Source organism: Pezoporus flaviventris, unplaced genomic scaffold (assembly GCF_033815535.1).
Source record: "Pezoporus flaviventris isolate CSIRO_AGI_PZ_B2104156 unplaced genomic scaffold, CSIRO_AGI_Pfla_v1 ptg000001l, whole genome shotgun sequence".
Lineage (NCBI taxonomy): Eukaryota > Metazoa > Chordata > Aves > Psittaciformes > Psittacidae > Pezoporus > Pezoporus flaviventris.
Window position 1 is genome coordinate 32,226,432 of NW_026892549.1, and position 22,006 is coordinate 32,248,437.

General features: G+C 36.8%; 1 protein-coding gene across 6 annotated transcripts in view; it reads left to right on the plus strand.

The window, feature by feature from the left end:
- DLG5 (discs large MAGUK scaffold protein 5) overlaps nucleotides 1–22,006 on the plus strand; it is a 110,897-nt gene that overhangs the window by 34,824 nt on the left and 54,067 nt on the right. For all 6 annotated transcript variants that reach the window (XM_061450507.1, XM_061450525.1, XM_061450541.1 and 3 more), the window contains exons 2-3: nucleotides 6,262–6,330; nucleotides 18,255–18,420. In XM_061450507.1, the coding sequence (XP_061306491.1) occupies nucleotides 6,262–6,330; nucleotides 18,255–18,420 (235 nt within the window). The remainder of the gene's footprint in view (nucleotides 1–6,261; nucleotides 6,331–18,254; nucleotides 18,421–22,006) is intronic.

Below are 22,006 nucleotides of genomic sequence, written 5' to 3' on the forward strand. Positions count from 1 at the left end.
TTGTTTCTAGTTCAGAACCTGAATTGCTGCAGGACTTTCTGAATAAGTAAATAGCAGCAGCAATTATGATTGCATCTTTGGTCCTTCTGCTCCAGCAGATACATTTAATCACTTCTGATGTGGTTTCACAGAGTGCAAGAGTTAAAGTAGTCATTTTACAAATGACAAAGACAAGTGAAGGTTTGGAAGGTAGCAAAGGGTGTTATTTCTTGCTGACCTGATAGACTTGGGTGTAGGTTTGTTCAGTTTTTTTTAAGGAGTTGTAAGGTTTTGTACCTCTTCGCTGCCAATTCTAGTTGGTAATAGCTGCTATCCTGCTAATAGAACTTCATGATAATTTGGCTCTTAAAAATTGCTTCTATCTCTTTAAGGCATTAGAGCATCGTATCCATGGGCAAAATAGTTTGAACACTGTCAGCTGAAGCACTGTCATGTGTTTTGTGAATCAAATGCAAATTCAGATCTGAAAAGATTTTTAATCTTTTCTGAGCTGCTTTGTGAAAAGAGGATGATTTGACCCAATGCTCAAAATGCAGTAAACAAGAACAAATAATAAACAAGAACACATAATAAAGTATGTGGACAGCACCAAATGCATCCTAATGGTAACGTGATTAGATTATTGAGAAAAATGAACTACCTCATTTTCTTATCACTTGCCCTTTCCTCTTACCTTTCTCACTGCTGCTTTTCTGCTTTTTTTTATTGAAGGCACCACTGTTTTCTTCCTTGCATAATTCACATTGCAGTAAGATGCTCAACAGTACTCCAGTGACTTAGATTTCTCTTACAGATAGGTTGTAAATTCTTTTCAGTATAACTCACTGTATTGCTTTCTGCCTAAAAAAAAATAAAAAAAAAAAAAATCTCTATAGCAATGAGTGTGGAAGTTGCTAGAGAGGGTACACTTAGGAATGCATATTTGGAAATACTAATCTGTGGGTTTATTCTACTCTGAAGTATTCTGAACAGATGTTGCTAAGAAAATAGGCTTTTTTACAGGTATTTGTCTAGCGTTTTTAATAGCTGAAGATCAAATGCTGTTAATTCAGTGTATGAATGACAACTAGGAACTTAAGCATCTGACCTCAGGGCTTCTTTACTGATGTCACTGGCCTCCAGCAGGTTACTTAACTTTTCTGAATCTAATCCTACACAGAAATTGTTATATTTATTCAAAATCAGTCTGATTGTAATTCTGTCATCAGTACTGTTTTTTACTAAATGTCATGGAGAAAGGTGCCAAAGTCCTTGTTCATGTGTGAAGCACTCTGTCCATAACAAGAATATCTTCCTACTTGCTTAGAATTTAGAGATGGCTTAAGCACTAAAGTACCTATATTTTCCAAACCCACACTTTTAATATTAATATCTTAATATTTTATAAATAGGTTGTTGTAAAACATTGCATTGCAAAAGGAAAATAAAATTTTTGACACTATCTCTGTGAGACTGTTATAGACTGAGGTATTTTGGAAATAAAAATTCTAAATTTTTAGCTGCTTGATTATTTAAAAAGATGCTTAGTGTTAATTTGGTTTTCATAGTGTCCTAAAAGTGAAACGGGTTTATGCTGCAGGGCACAGTATTAACTGTAGGTGTGCAGAATAGCGATAAAGCCATGTTTAAAAGCAGTAGAGTAAGAGACAGCAAGCTTTTGCTGATATGACACTGTTTTACTGCTAAGTATGTACCTTTGTTCTTGGAGTTACTCATATATATGTATCCTTAAAGGTTAAATATCTGAAATAAATATGACATGGATGGAAGCAAATACCCAATTAAAGGTTTTGTATGAAGTCAGAATTTAGCACAACTTGCTAGAAATTACTTATGTCTTACAGTTTCTGACAAACCTGGCTGCACAGGCTGCCAAGAAAAGAATAGCTTCTGAGATAGAGCATGGCAAATCCATGTGATCTTAAGGTCCTTGGGAAGTTTTATTTGTTGTAAAGGCAATGGGAACATTGTAACCTGGGTCATTTCCAGTTTTAATCAAACTTTTTCACTCCCCCACAGCAAGTAGGAGTCATGTCAAAGTCAGTTTGCATGGAGATGTGGATAAACAAATGTTTGTCGTGCTGCCCTCTCATCCAGTGTGCTGGATCTCTATCAGAAAAACCATTCGCTGACAAGAAGTTGAAACAGCTAGCCGTCATTGCTCTGGGAAGGGAGGTGGGAGGAAGAGCAGCGTCTAAGCAGCAATGGAAATTCACAGCAGGAGAACATGGAGAGTTATTTAATGTCATCCTTAAAAGCACAGACATAGTGAAAAAAATTGTGCAGGCAGTTGCACCTACTAGGCTCAGTCCCACAGTGATCTACATGGTCCTAGTTAGGAAATATGCTTAGTTTAGGAGTCAGCCATACTGCAGAGCTTAACGCAACCCTTGAAGATGGGTGACGTGCTGAGAACCGTGCAGCTAAGATCAGAGCACTCCCCTAGTGAGATGAAACTAGTGCTCCCTGAATTAAACCCTGGTACTTCACACACTGAAACAGGTTCGTTTTCAGTGTGTGAAGTGTCTACTGCTTTGGCCCTGTGCTGAAGGTGTATATCTGAGGGAGCAATATTGGAAAATGAAGTAGCTTTCTTTTGCTTGAATTATACAATTTATTATTTTATTTTTTCAATATTTGAGAGTAAGATATATATTCTGGGGAAAAACAAAATAAATTTGTGAATTGAAAGCATACGTGGCATGAATTTTGGAAAGATGAGTTCCTGTGTCTTATTTTGTCACTGAATACACTCCTTCGGAGCCATGAGCGGAGCCTGCATACATACACGTATTTGTATGGAAGAGGATGAGGTTATTATATGCAGCCATGGTGATCCTGACATTCAGCTTATCTCCACATTATGAAATTTGATCACAGTGGTTTTTTTCTCAGATGTTATTCAGTAATTTAGCATTTAGTCCTGGAAGATATTTTACTTGATCCTTTGTGCTGCTTTCTTACAGAAGGTACCAAGTACAAGCTTGTTTTGGAGACTTTACATTGAGATTAACTGGCTTGTCTCTTTTAGTCTCTCCTTGAAGTACAGGTGATACCCAGTGTTATGAGGTGTTTCACAACGCAAAGGTTAGAAAGACAGATGAGAGAAATGTTCTGTTTTAATTTTGTGCTAATAATTTAATTCCATCAATCTGGATTTGGTATTGCTGATGAGGAACTTGCTTGGTTAGACAGTTGACGTCTTCTTAGATGATATGTAACTCTTATTTCAACCACCCTCAATCCCTGTCATTGTCTGTCTTAAAAAGGAAAATAAATATCACTGTGTCTCTGTGGACATTGTGTGAAAGATGGAGCAAACTAGAATCCACTTCCTCTGCTGTCCCTGGAGGTGGCTTCCATGGTTAAGCAACTAGTACCTTTCCTTAACCTGTGAGGTTTTAAGTGGCATTCCTGTCATCTGACTAATAAATACGGTAATAACTTAAGGAAATTTGACTTGCTCTAATTGTTGAAAATAGAAGGAAATGGGATTCTTAAGAATCTGAAATACATACTGTAACAGGTTCTAAATCCCTCTGGTCTGCCAAAGCTGTTTAATACAGCCAGGAACTGATCCAAAGTTTAAATCTGGATGAGCCAAAAAATACTCCAAAAGCAAGTCTGCAATGCACAGATAGGATGCTTATGCTCTTTTTCCTCTGTGTAAAAATGTGTATCTATAAAAAAAAAAAAACAGGTCACTTCTTTTTAAATTAAGTATAAGTAGTATCTACTGTGTTTCTCAGAATTCATAGAATCATAGATTCTGTAATTCCAGGTTGTAATTTTGAATTTAAAGTATATGTCAGCAATTTTTACAAGTCAATGAATTGAAATCAAATGTAGCAGGTTTTTAAACTGGGGGTCTTTGGCATGCAAGGTGAGTACTAGAACAAAAAAATGAAAGGCAAATATTTGGAAAAGTATGTTGAAAGGCGTGAACCCCTAGGTGTTCATTAACCTGAAAAAGTAGTCATGGCTTCCCCTTGGGTTTTATGTTCTGGTTTTTATTGTTATCTTTTTTTTTTGTACAATTTGACAAGATGGCACAGTAATCTTGTCAGCAATTTTTAAAAATTTGAGATAAAGTGGAAGATTTCTTAGCAAGGGGGGTGGTGGTTTTGCAACAGATTTGTTAAAATAGGGTGGTTGTGTAGCTCATGAATGAACAGGGTGTTCTGCTGCCTTTGGTTATAGAAACTAGCTTGTGCCTTTTTTCTTTTCATTTATGTGAGGAGTCATCTTACGGAGTAGGGTAATGCTGTCTTGGAGCATTTTTAAGTATTGCTAGTTTGATTGAGCACAATATGTCAAGTACGATGCTGCTTTAGCCTGAATTGAATTCCATGTATGTATATCAGTTCAGTACCTACAAATGAATGTTAATACTGTGGGAGCTGTGTAGAGTCCTCTGATTATTGATTCTGACATTTATTGATGTTGCTTCTGATGACAAAGGTGGCATGTGTTACAGATAATGGAATCACATCCTTTTAGTTTGAAAACAAACCAAACCCAAACATACCCACAAACAGCCTTGGAAGCCAGACAAATGCTACTAGATGATCTTATTCTTATTATGTTTTATTTGTAAAAGTAAGGAATTATGAGTGGGTCAGATGATTCCTCCTCTCTTCACAGTTGTATGTTTTCTTGTGATAACATGCTGTCATACCAGATCTTGTGTTTACAAATCTAAGCTAATGTTTAAGAACATTGCTGGGGAGTCATGTGTCTCCACTGATGAAGTTTGCTTCACAGCAGATCTTTTTTTCCTGAATCCAGTGTGTCAGTGACATGCTTGTTGTACGTATTATTAAAAATCAGAACAAAACAAAAAACTTACATCAGGTACAATAATTAGAATTATTTGTAACAAATATATTTTGAATAATTTTTCACAGGGAGTTTTCAGGTTGAACAGTATACTTCAAGATTCAGTTCCTTTTTGGTACTTATTTTCTGCTATGTCTGTCTGCTGATAAAACCAGAGGATTTGCTTGAAGGGAGTTTTCCTTATTTTCAAATACGTGTTGAAGTTCAGTTTTGCCTAGACATCACTCCTTTTATCAAATGTGGGACCCTTATTCTTTGCCAGGATAAATAAACACACCCCATTAAAGTTGGGGCAATGGCACTTTTACTAGTGGAAGATGGGGCCCTAAGTGTCTTTGCTTTTTTCGATTCACTTTGTTGTTACTGCCTGTGTTGTAAGTACATTTACTTTGCCACATGCTGTCTTTCCTTCATCTAACTCCATGGTAGTTGCAGATGTCATGTCTTTTCTGGTAAGCAGCAGAGGAGGTGAGCTCTAGGACATCTTTCTTATTTTCCAGCCTGTCCTTTAACTGATTTCAAAGGTAGATCAATTCATTTAATCTTATGCTGCTTTTCAGCTTTCATTTCTTAATTTCAAAGAGATTTAAGGAAACAAATATTGAAACATAAGAAGGAGAGCTGTAGGAAAAGTAGCTCCTGATACTATTGAAACTGTCTTTGAGCTTTTCTGAAGACAGGTTTCACATCCTTGCTAGTGCTGAAAACAGACCAGATTCCAAATCACTTTTGCACATAATCACTCCCTTTCTTTACGGTGGTGTTTTTCCTACTTGTGAGGGATGGTGCAGCTCTTTAGTTTTTCAATGTTTTGAAGTAGGACCTGTTTTTCTAGTTCTTCTGGTGAGTTAAATCTAGCATACTTCTAAAATCACTAAAATAAAAGGCGCCTCTGTCTATTGATTTATTAATATGTAAAAAAATCGCTATTTTTAGTAATGGCGGATAGCTTTGTAGGTCCTTTTTTAAGGTCGGATACTGAAAGTTGAAAATGGATGGAAGCAAATTTTTTTTTCAGTAATGAACTGAAATTTCTAAGTCTGAAGGAAGTTTGAGGATAAGAGTATGCATCAATTACAGAATGAATTAGGAGCTGGTACATGTAACGAGAAAAGCAAAAAATCAGATTCTGACTATTGTCACAGGTATTACTCATGATCTTCTTAGTGTATCTGAAGTAACGATTGTGTTCTGTATTTTCCTGAACTCATTTTTAGCATTTCATCCAAAATTATTTCCTACTTAGCACACAGTGCAATGTTAATTCACAAATTATACTTTTTTCTATTAGATTTTTGTGCATTAGTGACGTGTGTTCTCTCTAATTTAGTGTGTTTGGCATCTGTAATATCAGGAAAATAAATTGTTAGCTTGTTTTGGGGCGAGGAAAAAATATTAAAGTTTTTTTTTTTCTAATTTTAGGGTCTACTTACAGTGTGCTGTCCATAATGCCTTCTGATTCTGAAAGCAGCAGTTCTCTGAGTAGCATTGGTGAGTAAAGTATTAACCTTTGATTAATTAATGAGTGTGTCTTTTGGTAGCTGGGAGAACCAGATTTTAAGGTTGCCTTTGGAAAGGCTAAACGGATTCTGGTCATAAAATAAAAGAAGTTGAACTATAAGGTGCAACCATGCATCTTCATCTGGAAAGAGTATACCCATTTTGTGTGGTGCTAGTTAACCCATTTCATGGCTGTATGTAGTTGTTGCCAATAAAACCTGTTACAGATGTGAAAATAGTAGTCAGAGTCAAAAACATCATAGAAATTAAAAAATATTATTAGCTAAGGTCATAGCCTTTTAAACTTTAGGATGTTCCTGCAAGCTTCAACCCTTTTTTTTCACTGCATGCAGTGAATTGCTTTATCTTTTCTGTTTTTAAAGTCATCGTGAAAGGCAAAATACTATAACAAAAACTGAAAGTAAAAGAAATGTGGACAAAACACCTCTAAGAACAAGCTGTATTAGCTGTCAGCTTTTCTCTTCTTTACTTAAACATTTAATGTACTTAACCATTTAATTAACTTCTACTATGGAATCCATGTAAAAGTCATTTGCCTTGGATTGGGTATGTAGGTTCTTGCATATTTAAAGTTCCAATGTTGTGTCAGGCGTCTGTAGACTTCCCTGACAGCACCAGGCAAGTCAGTTATCTAAGGATGTGGGTAGACATATGTTGCAGTCGTTGAGTTGAACTTTTAACTTCAGCATGCAGGAACAAGATTTTAGGATTGACTGAACTATTTGCTGAAAATACGGGAAGCTGTGACATGTTAGCTTGATTTTTATCAAGATCATGCTTGTATGCTATTACCTGACGGAAGACTATGATTTAATTTGCTATGAACAGATTGGGGCTGGTAATAGGAAGAAAAAAGGTCCTAAATTTTTAGGACAGTCAGACTCAAAAAGTAACCTTCCAAAGAAGGCAGTTGTTCTAAGATAAAATCCAGTAAGTTTGTGGGATAATTGAATGAAGTGATAGCTGAGACAGGAGATAATCTAGGTGGTCCTTTCAAGTTCCATGTTCCTTATTTTAAAAAGGAAAGGTACGCTTAACACTCCACATCCTCCCCTCCCCCTTCCCAATGCTTGTAACTTTTTGAATGCACTGTGTCCGACCTTTTATAATTTTCTAAGTGGAGGTAGGTAGATGAACAGCTAGTATTTGACATCACAAAGAAGAATTCTGCTTTAACAGTGACCACTTGCAAGCTACAGGTACATGGCCTCTATTGTATTGATTTCTTGTAGCATAGTGCCTTATGCAAGTGCAGGATCCCTCTTTCTGAACACTTTTATTTAGAATTTGGTATGTTACTTCCGAGACATCCATTATTCCCATCATTACATATGAGTCAGAACTTAATTTTTGCTAAACAATGTTCTGTTCATGTTTTAAAATATCGAAGTGCATATTGAATTCTGATCTGTGTATTTTACCTGAAGGGCTGTCCTTGAAAGTGTTTTATGTCTTTAGTGTGTGCAGCGATCAAAGTTATTTATAACCTTAAAAATAAGTGATCAGCTATTAAACAAAACTTGTGATCTGGTATTCTCCATAGTTTTGTTTTATTTGATGATTAAAGTGAGTTAGGTATTTAATATTTAATACATTAACAGCCAGAGGAATTCTTCGTTTGAAGTTGGCATTTTTGTTTTATAGTCTGGTTATAAATTTGTTATTCATGAATATAATTTTTTTTTTCCCTGACAATTTTCTCTCCCTCACATCTTGTTTTGCAAGAGATAATATTTTTAATGTGATCTACTATCAACAGCAAAATTTCTTGGCCTAATAATGAACATATCCTAATAGACATGTTTGCAAGTCACTTCAAAGTTGCAGTCAGATTATTTTAATGCTGCCTAATTTTGTTGAATGACAAACCATCATAACTGAAACTGTTTGCATGCCAGCTCCCCGAAGGCTTCGTATGACTTCTTTGAATGGAATCCCAACAAATACTGAGTTGCTATAGCGTTTCAGGAATTTTGCATACATCTTGCCCCTGCTCCATCCCCATCTCATTGGAATGCATTTTCACAAGGGTAATTCTGTGCAGTGGAAATGGTAAATTTAGCCTGTGAAATGAATGTATCAGTGAAAAAAATAGCTCATGGTTTGGAGGCATTGTAAACTTTGGAATATGTTGAGCTTGACATTGATATTTATATGTACACATGTATATAAAGGAATATTTTCATTTCCTTACACAAACCTTCCGCATGGGCCAGATAAGGGATCTATTTTATTATTCCTGAGTTCTAAACACTGTTTTTCATTAATATTTAACACATTTTTTATTTCTGGTCTACCTTGCTTTTGTTTGTCAAGGAGCTCAGATTCGCATTAGGCACATTTGACCTTTCAGAAGAAATGAGAAAGGTATTGGGGCCACTAATTAAGCCCAGATAAAGAAGCAAAGAGTAAATCTTAGCATCTGTCTAATTAGGGAAAGATAATACAATTTTTCGTTTGCATGAACTATGGAGTCTTTGAACTCCATAGTTCATAAAAGTAACTAGAGATGGATATGTTCATGTGCTTCATCTTAACCTTAATCACCCTAGCCGTTGTTGGAGATGGCTTCTGCTACCTGCGTTGTTAATTAAATGAGCTTTTTTCTGAAATGCTTCCAAGTAAGCCAGGATGTTGTGAAATTGAGATGACTGTATGTATTCTAAGCTATCCTGGTTTCTGAGTTAATTTATGAAGCTGATGTATGTAACAATGTGCTTTTTGTCCAGACCCTGGTATAAGAACTAAGCTTGAATAGTACAAAGGCAACTGTTTTTTAAAATGTAATTCTAAGAAAATATGTGCTCAGTCTCAGTCAAATAAATAAAACATGGTGTTAGGATTTGGAAAGAAAGAGGGAAAGATGAGAGAACATAATTTTATCACTATCTAAACCTGTGGTGTGCCCCATTATTTGTACTTCTGATTCTCTCATTGAAAGAGAAGAGGGCAGCAAGCATGGAGAGCAGTGGCATGGATGAACAGTTATGGAGCAGCTTTTGTACAGGGACCAACTGGATATGCTGGAGTTAATCTCGGTCTTCAGTAATGTCATAGTCCTAATATAAGAAGAGAACAAGGAGTGATGTAACTTGCGTAACATGACTCATAGGAGAATTTAGGGCTAGTCTATCCTGGGTATTGTGTTGTCATTCAAGCTTTTTTTCTCTTTCCTTGCTTAGATGGACTCACAGGGCATAAGGGGGGCAACAAGAATGAACTTCCAGCCTCATCTGCAGGTGATAGAATAAGCAGTTGAGTTGGAAGCCAGTTTTCCTACCTATGTGGCAGCCTTGGAGAAGAAACTCCATACATTTATCTGTCTTGACCATAGGTGTATCTGCCTTTTTTCTTCCATGTCTGTATGTAAATAAAAATACAGTTATTGCTCTTTTTAGGTTTTTCTTGTGTATTTCCCTCACTATTCAAAATTGGTTTAGATGACAATATTTTTTTTCTTCCCCCAGTACTTTCTTCCTTTTCATTTTCCATGTATTAATAAAAGTCATGCTACATATTTAAAATAGGTAGCTCTGGTGGTACTGAGGGCAAATAATCAGTTATTTCCAAAAGAGGTACAATATAAACTGCCGTAATCCCACCATTGTGCTTCAGCTCCACCTTCTTCTCTCCAAAGGAAAACAAACGCTCATTAAATTGTCACGCGCTCTCTGTATTTCCTTTCTCTTTGCTCTTGAGTAATGACAAAGATTTTTGTGTGTAAATAGAAGCATCCTACATCTGCCCACTCCCAGTGCCCAGCAGACTCTTTGAATGGAGCTACAATCCCACGTCTGTGACATCAGAATAATTATTTATGGAGATTCAGTGCCTGGTGTGCCAAGCATGGAACAACAGTGTCACTTAGGATAGAAACCAGTAACACAGCTGTATGTGACAGTCACTGGCTAGTCTCCCACTTGACTGGTCATGATAACAGAAAGGAAAAGAATGCAGAATAAAGATTCCCTTTGAAAGAAAAAGGGAAAAAAAAAAGTGCCAGTTTTTATAGTGCACTCACTCATCTGATGTTTATCATTTTAAAGATAAATGTTCACCAAGCAGTGCACTGAACTTACATGACATAGTCATGGGCAACTGGCTCTAGGTGATCCTTCCTGAACAGGAGGGTTGGACCAGATGTTCTTTCTGAATTCTAGCAGATAATTTGCTGGACTTGTAAGGAAAGATGGAAGGGCTGTGTTTTGAAAGATTATCTGCAGAAAATGATGTATCAATCAAGTATCACCTTACTTATGCAATACTTCAGCCTGAAATCAAATTTCTTTGCTATGGAGAGTAGTCACAGAGGATCCCTGTTAGTTTCTGTGCATTTCTTGGTTGTCTACTTCCAATTTCCATCTCTTACGTTTATACTTTCTCTTTTCTCCCAGAATAAGTCTTCTTCCATCCTTTTCACAGTAGCTGTGTAAATTATTTTTCTGGCCCATGTCACATAAAAAAAAACCCTTTGAGAATTGACTTAAAAGGATATGTTTCAGGACTTGCGATACCCAATCTTACTTTTACAGCCTTCAGTAAGGCATTACTGACCTAAGATGTATGGTGCCATGACAGGATTATAGAATTGAGCTATTTTTTACCTACCCTAGTACCATAATGAAACTTTGGTTTTCCTTCAGTGCTTTAAAAATGTAATTCTTCCTCCCCTCTTGAATACACTTTCTTTTTCTTTTCTTTTTTTTTTTCCTTTTTTTTTTCCTTGAGAGACAGAGATGTTGTTTAATAGAAACCAGCAACTTGCATGCAGGAGTGAGGGTATAGCTCTGGGGAATAGCCTCTGTTACTTTTTTTCATGATGAGTTTTTAACAGAAAGGCGTTGCATACTCTTATGTTCTTTGAAAATGTACTGAGATCCTAATGAGAGGTTTTGGAATGGAAGAGACCTTCTGTTTTTTCACATGTATAATTTCCTTCTTTCCATAGCCAGATCTCTTTGCATTGTTTTGATTACAGCTATCAGTCTTGTAACTTCTTCACTCCAGATTGCATATCACCACCTTTAAGAGTCTATTATTGTTCCAGCTGTTCAGTTCTTTGCAAATGGCATCACTTTTTCAGTCATAAGTGTTTTTAATTCTTCTTCACTGTTCATATCCCAGTACTGCCTTTTCCTATGGAATTTACATACCAGTCTATAACAAACATGATGATTGTCACTACAATTTTATGACACTGCAGTCTGAGGTGGTGAGGTATGTATCCCCACCAGGTTTGTCCAACTTTGACTTGAACTCACAGTATCTCCTTGCTTAATGCTTAGTTTATCAGTTTGACAGACTATTTACAAGTAGTTTTTCCACTAATTGCAATTCAGGTAACTCAATCTGAGAGCCTTGATTCTTAATCCAGAGCAAAACATTACCCTCTCATCAGATAATAATTGTTTCCCAGCAATATGCAGTCTTTCATTCCCCATTGTCATGTTGACTGTTTTTTGACAACTGTCCTTTTATGTTGTTGTGATTTCAGTTTATTGCTTCACACTTTCTACAGCTGTGTATAATAAAGTAATTGTTTCCACTGTTCATAGGAAGAGCACAGTTGCAGGTGTGGTTTATGACACCTTTTCAAAGATAAACACTCTTTCTTTGTCCAAAAGAGTGATTTAATTCTTTTCCTCCTGACAGCCTGTAGGAATCTCTTGTTGTATTTTTTGCCTTTTTTAACTAACATAAAATTTATACTTAGTAAAGATACCTCACCAGTTAACACACAGGACAAAGGAACAAGTAACAATATTACACCTGCTGAAAGGCCACAAATGAAAAAAGGTACTAGGAACGCTACTGGTACACCACATCAGAGTTCTGTACTGCAATGATTGCCGTCAGTGTTCTGACTTCTTGCCAATCAGTGTCTCTATTCAGCAGTAATTTTCTTATAAAATTTGGCCTTGATGATTGAATTAAACCTTTCTAAAATACGTTTATTTCCTATGTAATTTTCTTGTCCTCTGACCTGAATAATACCTCTTTGATTTGCTGGAAGTAAGACTTTTAAGTTAGGAAATAAACACCTTCTTTCACAGACTTAAAGGAACTTCACTCTCTTTCTATGTTATTCTGATCATGAATCACATAGATGTCTCTATGATTGATCCTTAATTTCTGTATGTAATTTTTAGTGTGTTTATTAATCAGCCATCTTAAGTAATAAGCACTCTAAGTAACTTTAAAATGTTATCACTAATTTCTATGGTGTCCATTTCTAGGCAGTTGTGGGTTGACAGGTAGCCATGCAGTGTTCTCTCAACTCCTGTTAACTTAGGAAGTACCAAAGAATTATTCAGTGGCTGTGATGCCCTCATTTAAAAACAGCAGCAGTAAGAACAAAAAAGTTAACTTTGCTGATGTGTACTGATAAAGAAGGAGTTTTTTAACGTTTCCTGTAATGAATCAGTTTGACTTACTTCTTGGTCTCTGAAGGCTTCTGCATACAAAGGGCTTGAGAACCACTAATGGATAGCTGACCACTTCATGGTATTTTATTTGCTGTAATACCCTAGCATTTTGCAGCTCTCTGGAGCTTCAGCTGTGTTTTCCTTGGTCATGGTAACAGATTTTACTCTCCATTGTATTTTAGCTCAGCAAAGTTTTCGAACTGACATATCTGCCCCTTCCCCCCCCCCCCCCCCCCCCCCCTTGCTGTTTTTCAGTAATAGGTTGTAGATTTTTCTTCCATGTTAATCTTTCTGGAACCACTGTTCAGTTCCTTCTAAAATCTCAAACTTACTGAGCTTCAAAGTTTGTTTTACATGCTGTTAGGTTTGTTTATCTTGTTATATTCTGCATTAAAACAAATACTGAAGTGCTACCCATTCTTTTGTCCTTGCATGTTACATGATCCTCACTGCTTTCGTAACCTATTAGGTTTTCTGTCTCTCAGATGAAACTGTTTCAACAGTTCAGTATTTTACCTTTCTCAGTTTCTTTTCCTGAGTGTACTGCTGCTTGTTCTTACTAACGTTTTATTTCACCTGCATGCAGTTCCATTCTGTGCTCTCCACTATTTCAAGACCACTTCTAAAGGCATATCCAAATAAATGTATCTAAATGGTAACTTCTGATATGTAATCCTATTCTAGTCCTCATAAATTATTAAAAGAAAGTAAATATTTCAGTACACATTTTCCTACAGCAGCATAAGTCTTTACTTCCCATTGCTTCCTGAGCTTCATGAGAAATCCTGCTGGTCATACTTTGCAATACATTTTCCAAGTCTTTTTCAACTTTTTCTGTCATGATTTACGAGGCCATAAAGAAATAATACCCTGAGCATCCTTGTTAATTTTTTCTCAAAGAAAGCAGTGAAAAAGGCTTTACTGTACAACGAATAGCCTCCTGTTTGCATGCAAGAATTGGCACAAATTCATACAATAATTTAAAAAAAAATCACCATAAAATTGAGGCATTCTATTAGTTTGTAACATATTGCCTTTTGAATTAATTTGAATCTGTCATACAAGTGCATTTCACAAAAGGTAATGAGTTTATTATAATTCAAAATATATTAGTGGCATTTCTTAAAAGTTGCTGTTTATGCATTGTTACCCATTTTCCCACCTCAACATTTTATTAATTCAACATTATGATACACCTTGGTCTGCTTAACAACTTTCCCAGCTCTGTTTCTCTTTAAATGTTCTCTTTTTTTTTTTTTTTAATTCCTTAAAAAAAGAATGAAGCTAACTGAACAGTGGTTTCTGTGTGGCTGTATTATCTCTTCTATCATTGATCATCAGAGTAATCAGTAAGAATCGTATTAGGTATGTACTACAATAGTAAATCTTTGTGGTTTCTGTGAAGTCCAGTATTTGGACTATAATTATGGAAGATATGATTTCTCCAGCTTCTGTTTTTAAGGCTTTTCTTTTATAGATGTATGATGTAAATTCTGCAAAATCTTGCTTTGGACTAATTCAGTGCTTGCTCAGGACTTAATGTTTGCAAAACAAAATGTGTTTTGCCCACATGACCAACCCTGCTGTCGGCTCTTTCAGGAGTTGGTGGTGTGCTGCTTCCCTGGAGGCTGGCCAGGGAAGTGACTTCCATATGGCTGCCTTCTTGGAGCCCAAATGCAGCTTATGTGAAAAATGAGTTCTGAGGCTCACTGAAGCAGATGAACGAGTTGCACCTGGCAGGACATGCGGTAAATACATTTTCACAAATCCAGGTTGCCTGAGAAAGGGGGTGTAATTAGGATAATGGAGATTTAGCCTTTCAGCTTGTACATTTTGAGACAGTCTCACTAGTTAAAGGGCAGAAAGGAAATACTGTTGTGTAAAATATTCAGTCAGATGGAGAAGACTGCGAAGCTTGGAAGCACAGGTCACTTTCCTTCTACTGCATCAGGATGCCAGATGCAATAAAAGGCTTTTTTAGCATTCAGCTGTAAAAGCCCCTTTAAAGGAAATGGAGAGTATTGGATTTTTCTGATGAAAGAGGAGTTTACTGAAGTTTTTTTTTTTGTTTTTTTGTTTTTTTTTATGAATAGGCATCCACAAATCTGATTTAACATTTATGAGACCTTATGTACAGCTATTGAAAATGCAAAACTGTTAGTAAACCAAGCACTGATAAACTTTTTGGCAAGTATAAGAGGGGAATATCTGGATCATACCGATCTGTGTTTTTACAGCACTTACAAGGCGTTCATCTTTTTGCTTTTATTATGCTTTGACAACAATTAGCATTGCACGTGAGATGAAAATACTTGTTGATGTAAAAAGTGTCAAAAATAAACTTTTCTGTTACTAAGAGAAATGGCTTCACATTAGTTGAGAAAGCTTCTTTCATAAGGCTAATTAGCCTGTCTATCTAAAGCAGTTTTGTCTTGCTTGGCACAGTTTAGAGACAGCGCACAAGCTTTCTCCTTGCCTGAAGAAGATTGACGTTGTCAAAGCTAGGGGGCGAGGAGAGGTGGAGGAGGAGAGGGGTATAATTCTTGCCTCCTTCTACTGTGTTTTAGATTTCCAGAGCAGCCATTGTGTGCTTTTGTAGGACTTACGCAGCAGACAGGAGCAGACATTGTCCATGGAACTGGTACTAGAGTTAACAATGATGTTAGTGATGGACTGTTATTAATCCAGCGCCTTTTCCTCAATGTAAAGCACACCAGCATTCTTGATTTATCTCCTTTATACCCTTCTTCCTCTTGTGCCCCTCACATCCTGTTTAACTGGGCTCACAAACAGCCCCAGGATGACATATGAGCTTTTGAATATCTCTGTAAGGATGAGAAGGGGACCTTTTCAGTGTTATCCATATTCTGATTTATCAGTTCAAGTGAGAAGATGTTCAGGTTACCACTGAATTTACCCAAGACCATGCAGCCTCTCAGTATCTCAGTTAGGTTTGTCTGCCTTTACCTTTTTTTTTTTTTTTTGTGTTTATGAAATTCCCACTCACTGATCTAAGGCAAATTGTATCTTGGCTGCATCCAAAAAAAGTGTGGCCAGCAGGTTGAGGGAGGTGATTTTGCCCCTTGCTTTTGCTCTGGTGAGACTTCACCTCCAGTACTGGCTTTAGTCCACCTGATACCTGAGGACTGGAGTCCTCAGTACAGGAAAGATAATGGACCTCTTGGACAGGGCCACAAAAATGAGCAGGGGGCTGGAGCCCCTCTCCTATGAGGAAAGGCTGAGGAGTTGGGGTTGTTCAGCCTGGAGAAGAGAATACTCTGGGAGATGTTATTGAGGCCTTTGAGTTCTTACAAGGGCCTATAAGAAAGATGGGGAGAGACATTTTAGCAGGGCCTGTTGCAGTAGGGTGCGGGTAATGGTTTTAAACTAAAACGTAAGATTCAGGCTGGATGTGAGGAAAAAGTTTTTTACCATGATAATGGTAAAATACTGGAACCAGGTTGCCCAGAAAGGTGCTTCATCCCTGTAGACATTAAAGGCTAGGTTCTGAGCAGCTTAACCCTAGTTGAAGATGTCCCTGCTTACTGCAGGGGGTTGAACTAGATGACCTTTGAGGGTCCCTTCCAACCCAAACTATTCTATGATTTTATGATTCTATGATTCTATTCCAAATGGATATATGTTCTGACTTCTTTTATCTGTCCATTTAGGGTTTTTTTCCTATTTATTCCCTCCTGTATAATGAGCCTAGGATAGCATATTTGCATTATTACTGGATTTTGTATAACCTTGCCTTAAAAATTATGTAGAATGGTTCTTATATTGGAAAAAGAAAAGGTAACTGCATTTTGAAAGTGTGAGATCTTTAGTTCTCATGGATGAATTGGCTCCTTCTGGATGGAGGAATAAAACAAAGTAGTAGGAGAAGGCCCAAATGCAGCCTTCATGGAGAATTATTTTGAAAGATGTGAACTTGTGTCTTTCTAGAGAATGCATTCTGTTCCTGCAATTTTTTATTTCTTCAGTTAGCTATTAGTGCATTAACATTTATTATTGCAATAGTTAGGTTAAAAGAACAGTCTGTGCTCATAAAGTCTCATTACAGAATTACAGTAACAACTGAAATGAATAAGAAGTGGGATCCTATTATTTTAGATGCTGTATGTATGACCTTGAAGTTATTTTGGTGTGGGACTTTAAAGCACAGGTAGTTCTACTTAAAAGTTGGAGGAAGTTTTTGCATTTTGCAATACCTTCCTGAACTGGGTTTAAAGATAAAAAGCCAGTCCATGCAGCTCATTATTATTTGATCAGGTGCAATAACTTTGTTAGAAAATTCTTTCTCTGAGAAGACTGTGATCAGAGAACATTGTTTTACTGTTGTATCTTTTGTTTCTTCGTATAGAAAAAGGCGTAATACAGGTGCTTCCAAACAAGTTAACACATATGTCAGCAACTTGTTTCAATTGTATAATTATGCAGACTATGTCAAGAATAAAATAGTAGTCTGCTGTATACATTTAGGCCTTTAACTTTCACATCTGTGACCTATATCTTCGAGTTTGCTCTCATGGTCTAGTGTGGAAGCATCCCTACCAATGGCAGGGGGTTGGAACTAGATGATCTTAAGGTCCTTTCCAACCCTAACTATTCTATGATTCTATGTGTCTGGGATTAAAATAAGCAGAATTAAAATTACAGTTGGATTAATTGTCTACATGTTGTGAAACAACATACCAGACTTTCATCTCTCAGGTGGAATAAGACCTCTTTGTATTGGTATAGCTGTATGAGAAGACAGTAGGCATCATCATTTCATCTCTGATACTAAGAAAGGTGCGAACAAAAAGATCCCACAATACTCTTTAATGTATGACTGCCTCTTAGAGGAAATTTGATATGTAGTCCAGTTGCAGTGGTGTGCTTGTTTTAGCAAGTGTGCAGTGTTGTTAAACATGAAGCCCATTTCTCATGATTTGTTGACAAGTCAAATCTTTAACTTCACATACTGGACAAATTGAATTGCAACATGTGAAAGCATAGAATTGCGTTAAAAATAAATGTTAGCAGTAGCACATAGCAGAATAGAGCCTCTGTGGTGTTGCAGTTTCTCAGCAGTTGCAGGGGTAGGTTGTTGTCTGTGAAATTCACTGGGGTTTGTTTTTTTTTTTTTAGAAATAAGACATGATTCTTTATTGGAAATAACTTTGTACCTGTGGCTTCTGTCACTATGATAGTTTCTGAGGTCTTTACAGTTGTGACTGCAAACTGGCCTTGCCTTGCCTTTAAGGCAATTTACAAGCTCTTGAGTAAGTAACCTACTCATGCAAGCCTAACTTGCAACACAGATGGGGCCTTTCTGCCAGCAAAGGGTCTGACTGGATTTATTTTTGTATCAACTCACTGATGACGTTTCGTTTTTGAACAGGTTTTTTTAAATTAACTTTTTTGGTGAAGTTGTATTCTTTTGAGGAGTTGCTGACTGCCATTTATTTGTCTCTTGGTCAGGTACGACTGGTAAAGCATCATCTCCACCGCCTGTAATAGACACAAGACAGATGAGTGAGAAGCTGGAGACTATATTGTATCAGCTCCGTCAGGTAACTCGAGAGAGGGATGAGCTGCGCAAGCGACTTGCACTTTCATCTCCTGGATCAACTTTTGATGACTGCAGGTAAAAATAAAGGAAATATAACAATTTAGTCCTCAGTAGATTTTCAAGTGTCCTGTCTCCTGCTTGCCTGTAAAGCAGCAAGGATATTGCAATTCATGTATGTTGCTTATTAACTAGCATCCTGGTGGTGTGTGTGTACGTAGGTGACCCCATCCAGGTTTAAGAGCTGCCTGTTGAATGCCTGTTCCCACTTTCTACACAATTTTACTGTGAGAATGAAGGGAGTCAGGCTTATCTCTGTGTTGACAGAAGCAAGCAGAAAGTTGTTTAGGCCTCCTAGGCTGTGTTGTGGGAAGAGAAAGACGGCAGTGGCTGAAGCATTTGCTGTTTTGAAAGCAAGGAGAAGAAAGAGAAATAGCTCTGAATACTTGGCTGGAGGACAGAAATTAGGAGAGGAAAAAAAACTTCAGCTATGTCTGTGCCTCTGCAAAGAGAGAGGTTTGGATTTCCGTTGAGGGAATAACATGATTTCTAGGAGCTAAGCCTTCTATTATACATGTACTGGGGGACTGTGTAGCATTAACATTTTGAGAGTAAAGAAATACCCTCCACTGAGAAGTTAATGGGTGATGCCAAATTAAAATGTGTTCAAAGTCAGTTAATGGCCAGCAGCCTTATGCAGCTCATTCTGATTTGAGGGTTAATAAGATATGAGGCAAATAGTATGCAGGGAGAGTATGGGTTAATTGTAGATAAGAGTTTTATTGGGTAGTAAGCAGAATTGGTTTATTTTAGAGGGTTAAAGATCTGCTGGTGTTTATAAATGTGACTTTAGGCACACTGAGCAGGTACTTTTTGCCTGCAGTAAGCACATGTAAAATGAAATTTTTTGAACCTTGGAAAAAATTGACACTGAATCTTAAATAAAAGCAAAGATGAATCTGAAATAAAAACCAAAGATTTTCTGGAAGGTGTTCCCATGATGCATAATTTCTCTGAACTTCAGTGTTTTGTTTTTGTTTGTATCTTACTTCATCAGCTCTATCTGTTGTGTGGTCAGGTGGTTAATTAGGCCTTTTGTCTCTATGAGATAAGGTCAAGATTTGAGCCATTGAACTGGAATTAAGAGAATCTGGGCATTTTACTTACTTCTGAGATGGTCATCTTAATGCCCCTTTCCTCTCCACCATGAGTTCTGAAGGCTGCTTTTAAGAGCATTGTGTTCTATCTGAGGGTCTCCAAGTGTTGGGACAGGAGAGGAAAAGGTTGCCAAATGTCAACATGTTTTGCATAGCTTCCAGTTACTTACTTATACAGAGGGATTTCTTACTTGAAGTCACTAGAGCTTAGATATTGAGGATTTTATAGTTTACAGTAATCTGCATAATCCAGGATGCTATTAATAAAAGTACTGATGAGCTGTCCTCTAGACTGCCCTAGTTTTTTCTCTTTAATGGTCAAATCGATCTGCTGCTGCCAGTGAAGGATTTGTATGTTGTGGAAAATGTGTTTACAGTTTAAAGAAAAACTCATCAAAATAAACACTGTATTTGGGCAGTGCGTGCACAGTATGTATTAGATGGAGGATGCTGTCCTCCAAGCAATTAAATATTTGAAGAGTGGGAAATGAAGAAAGATTATTAGTTGATGTTTTTTTCCTTCAGTGTAAAAGCAACTACTACTCCCATCCACATACGCATCTATGGTTTTTGAAAGCTTGTTGGTGTTTTTTTTTGTTTTGAGTTTGCTTTACATTCTTTCCTCGTGTAAAATCTTCAACCTTCCAGGAGTCAGAGCCCGGATATTACAAACTATTATGATGAGCTATTAGCGGAAAGATCACTACTATTTAGGTGGTGACATTTATTACCCAAAAAAATCACACATCATAATGGCATGCTTCAAAACATTTAGAGCTCACAACACATTCATTGTCTGGTCTCTGCTGGCTGTGAAGACTGGCAATTGCAAAACCAAGCATTGTTTTCCAAACGCAAGTGTTGACTAAGTCTAGAGCAGTGGAAGAGGAGCCACAGCAGTGGACTGTGATGTGCTGAATCAGATGAATATGTGTCATCCTGTGGGACAGGAGTAAGATTGTTCATGCTGTGCTCGTGTCACTTGACAATGACGATGTGTACATGTGTTGTGATTTAAGCAAAGATTTGCGCAAATCATTTAGTGTGCTCAAGGTGCGTTTTATAGACCTAAATATCCTTATTACTTATGTAGTAGTAGAAGAGACCTGCAATACAAATGAAATCCCTGAAAATTGCTTTTGAGAAGAGACTGTTTTAGGTGTAGTCTGTAATTGTTGCTGGTGGTGCAGTTGCAATAGTATGTGATAACATGTTTCAAGTTGTTGCATAGGCATTGCCCACAAAGTTGGATCTGCTGCTGCGATTAGTTTTTACGTTAGCATCAGGTACATGTAATGTCAGTCTCACTGTGGCCTTGATTTATGCTCAGGGTAATTGCACTGGAACGTAAAGAATTTTTAAAGTTAGTATATGAATATCAGAAACGCTCTTGGACCTTCAATATTACCATTTTAAATTTGTTAACATTTGAATCACTGCTTCCAAAATAGTAACTGACACCTCTCCTTCATTGAAATAACTCTGTATTTTGTGAGGTATTTTAGCATAAAACCAATGTTCTTACTTAAACAAGACTCAGCCACTGCATGCATTTGAATGGACTATTTTGTTGCAACAGTTTTGATTATTTATTTTTGATCAGTATTTCTCCTGTGTGTATACCTGTTTTTCTTATAAAGCCTCGGAACCAGTGCTGTGGAATATATGGCCTTGGCTATCCAGATGGTTTTTATTTCATGTAGAATAACTAGAATGCAGGGTTGTTTTTCCTTCCTCATTGAATAGGTAGCTTAATTTCTGTGGTTACCTACAGCGTATACATACGTTTATAGGATTTTTTTTTTAATAGTGCTAGTACTACTTCAGCACTATGTGATTGATGTTAGACTTGTATAACAAATTCTCACCATAGCTTTGAGACTGACCTGATAGTTATCCTTTAGTATAAATTCATACACTGAATATTTTGCATGAATATGAATTTATGATTACAGGCTCAATATGAACATGTGTTAATGGGTCTCGTAAATGTAACACTTCAACTGAGAGTTAAACTGCGCTTCAAGCTAATGTCATTTTAATGACTGGGGTGGACAGATGGTGTCTAATTTTAATAATTTCATCCTAAAGTCTAGTTAAACCAATACTTGGGGGTTTAGAGTTTCTGTCAAGGATGTGAACATTTCAAATTGAGTTTTACTTAAGCTAACTAAGGTTGTATTTTAAAAGAGTAACACTGGTGGTAATATGTCTGTAACACGGTATTAATAATGTACTACTTTCAGCACCCTAAAGTAGTGAATTAAAAAAACTTAAAAGACATCCTTGCAGGTGTGACTTGAATATTTGTTTACATCATAGGAATCTGGCTTTTGATTGTTGTAAAAGTCTCTTAGTCAAGGGAAGTTTTTTCTGGTTTTGTTTTCCCCAGGAGTACTTCTCTGGAGAAAGGAGAAAAATAGGAATTACAATTGAAGGCCTTACCACTCAGCAGCCCACATGTAATTGGATTGCTAAAAAACACCTTCATATCATACACACACTGC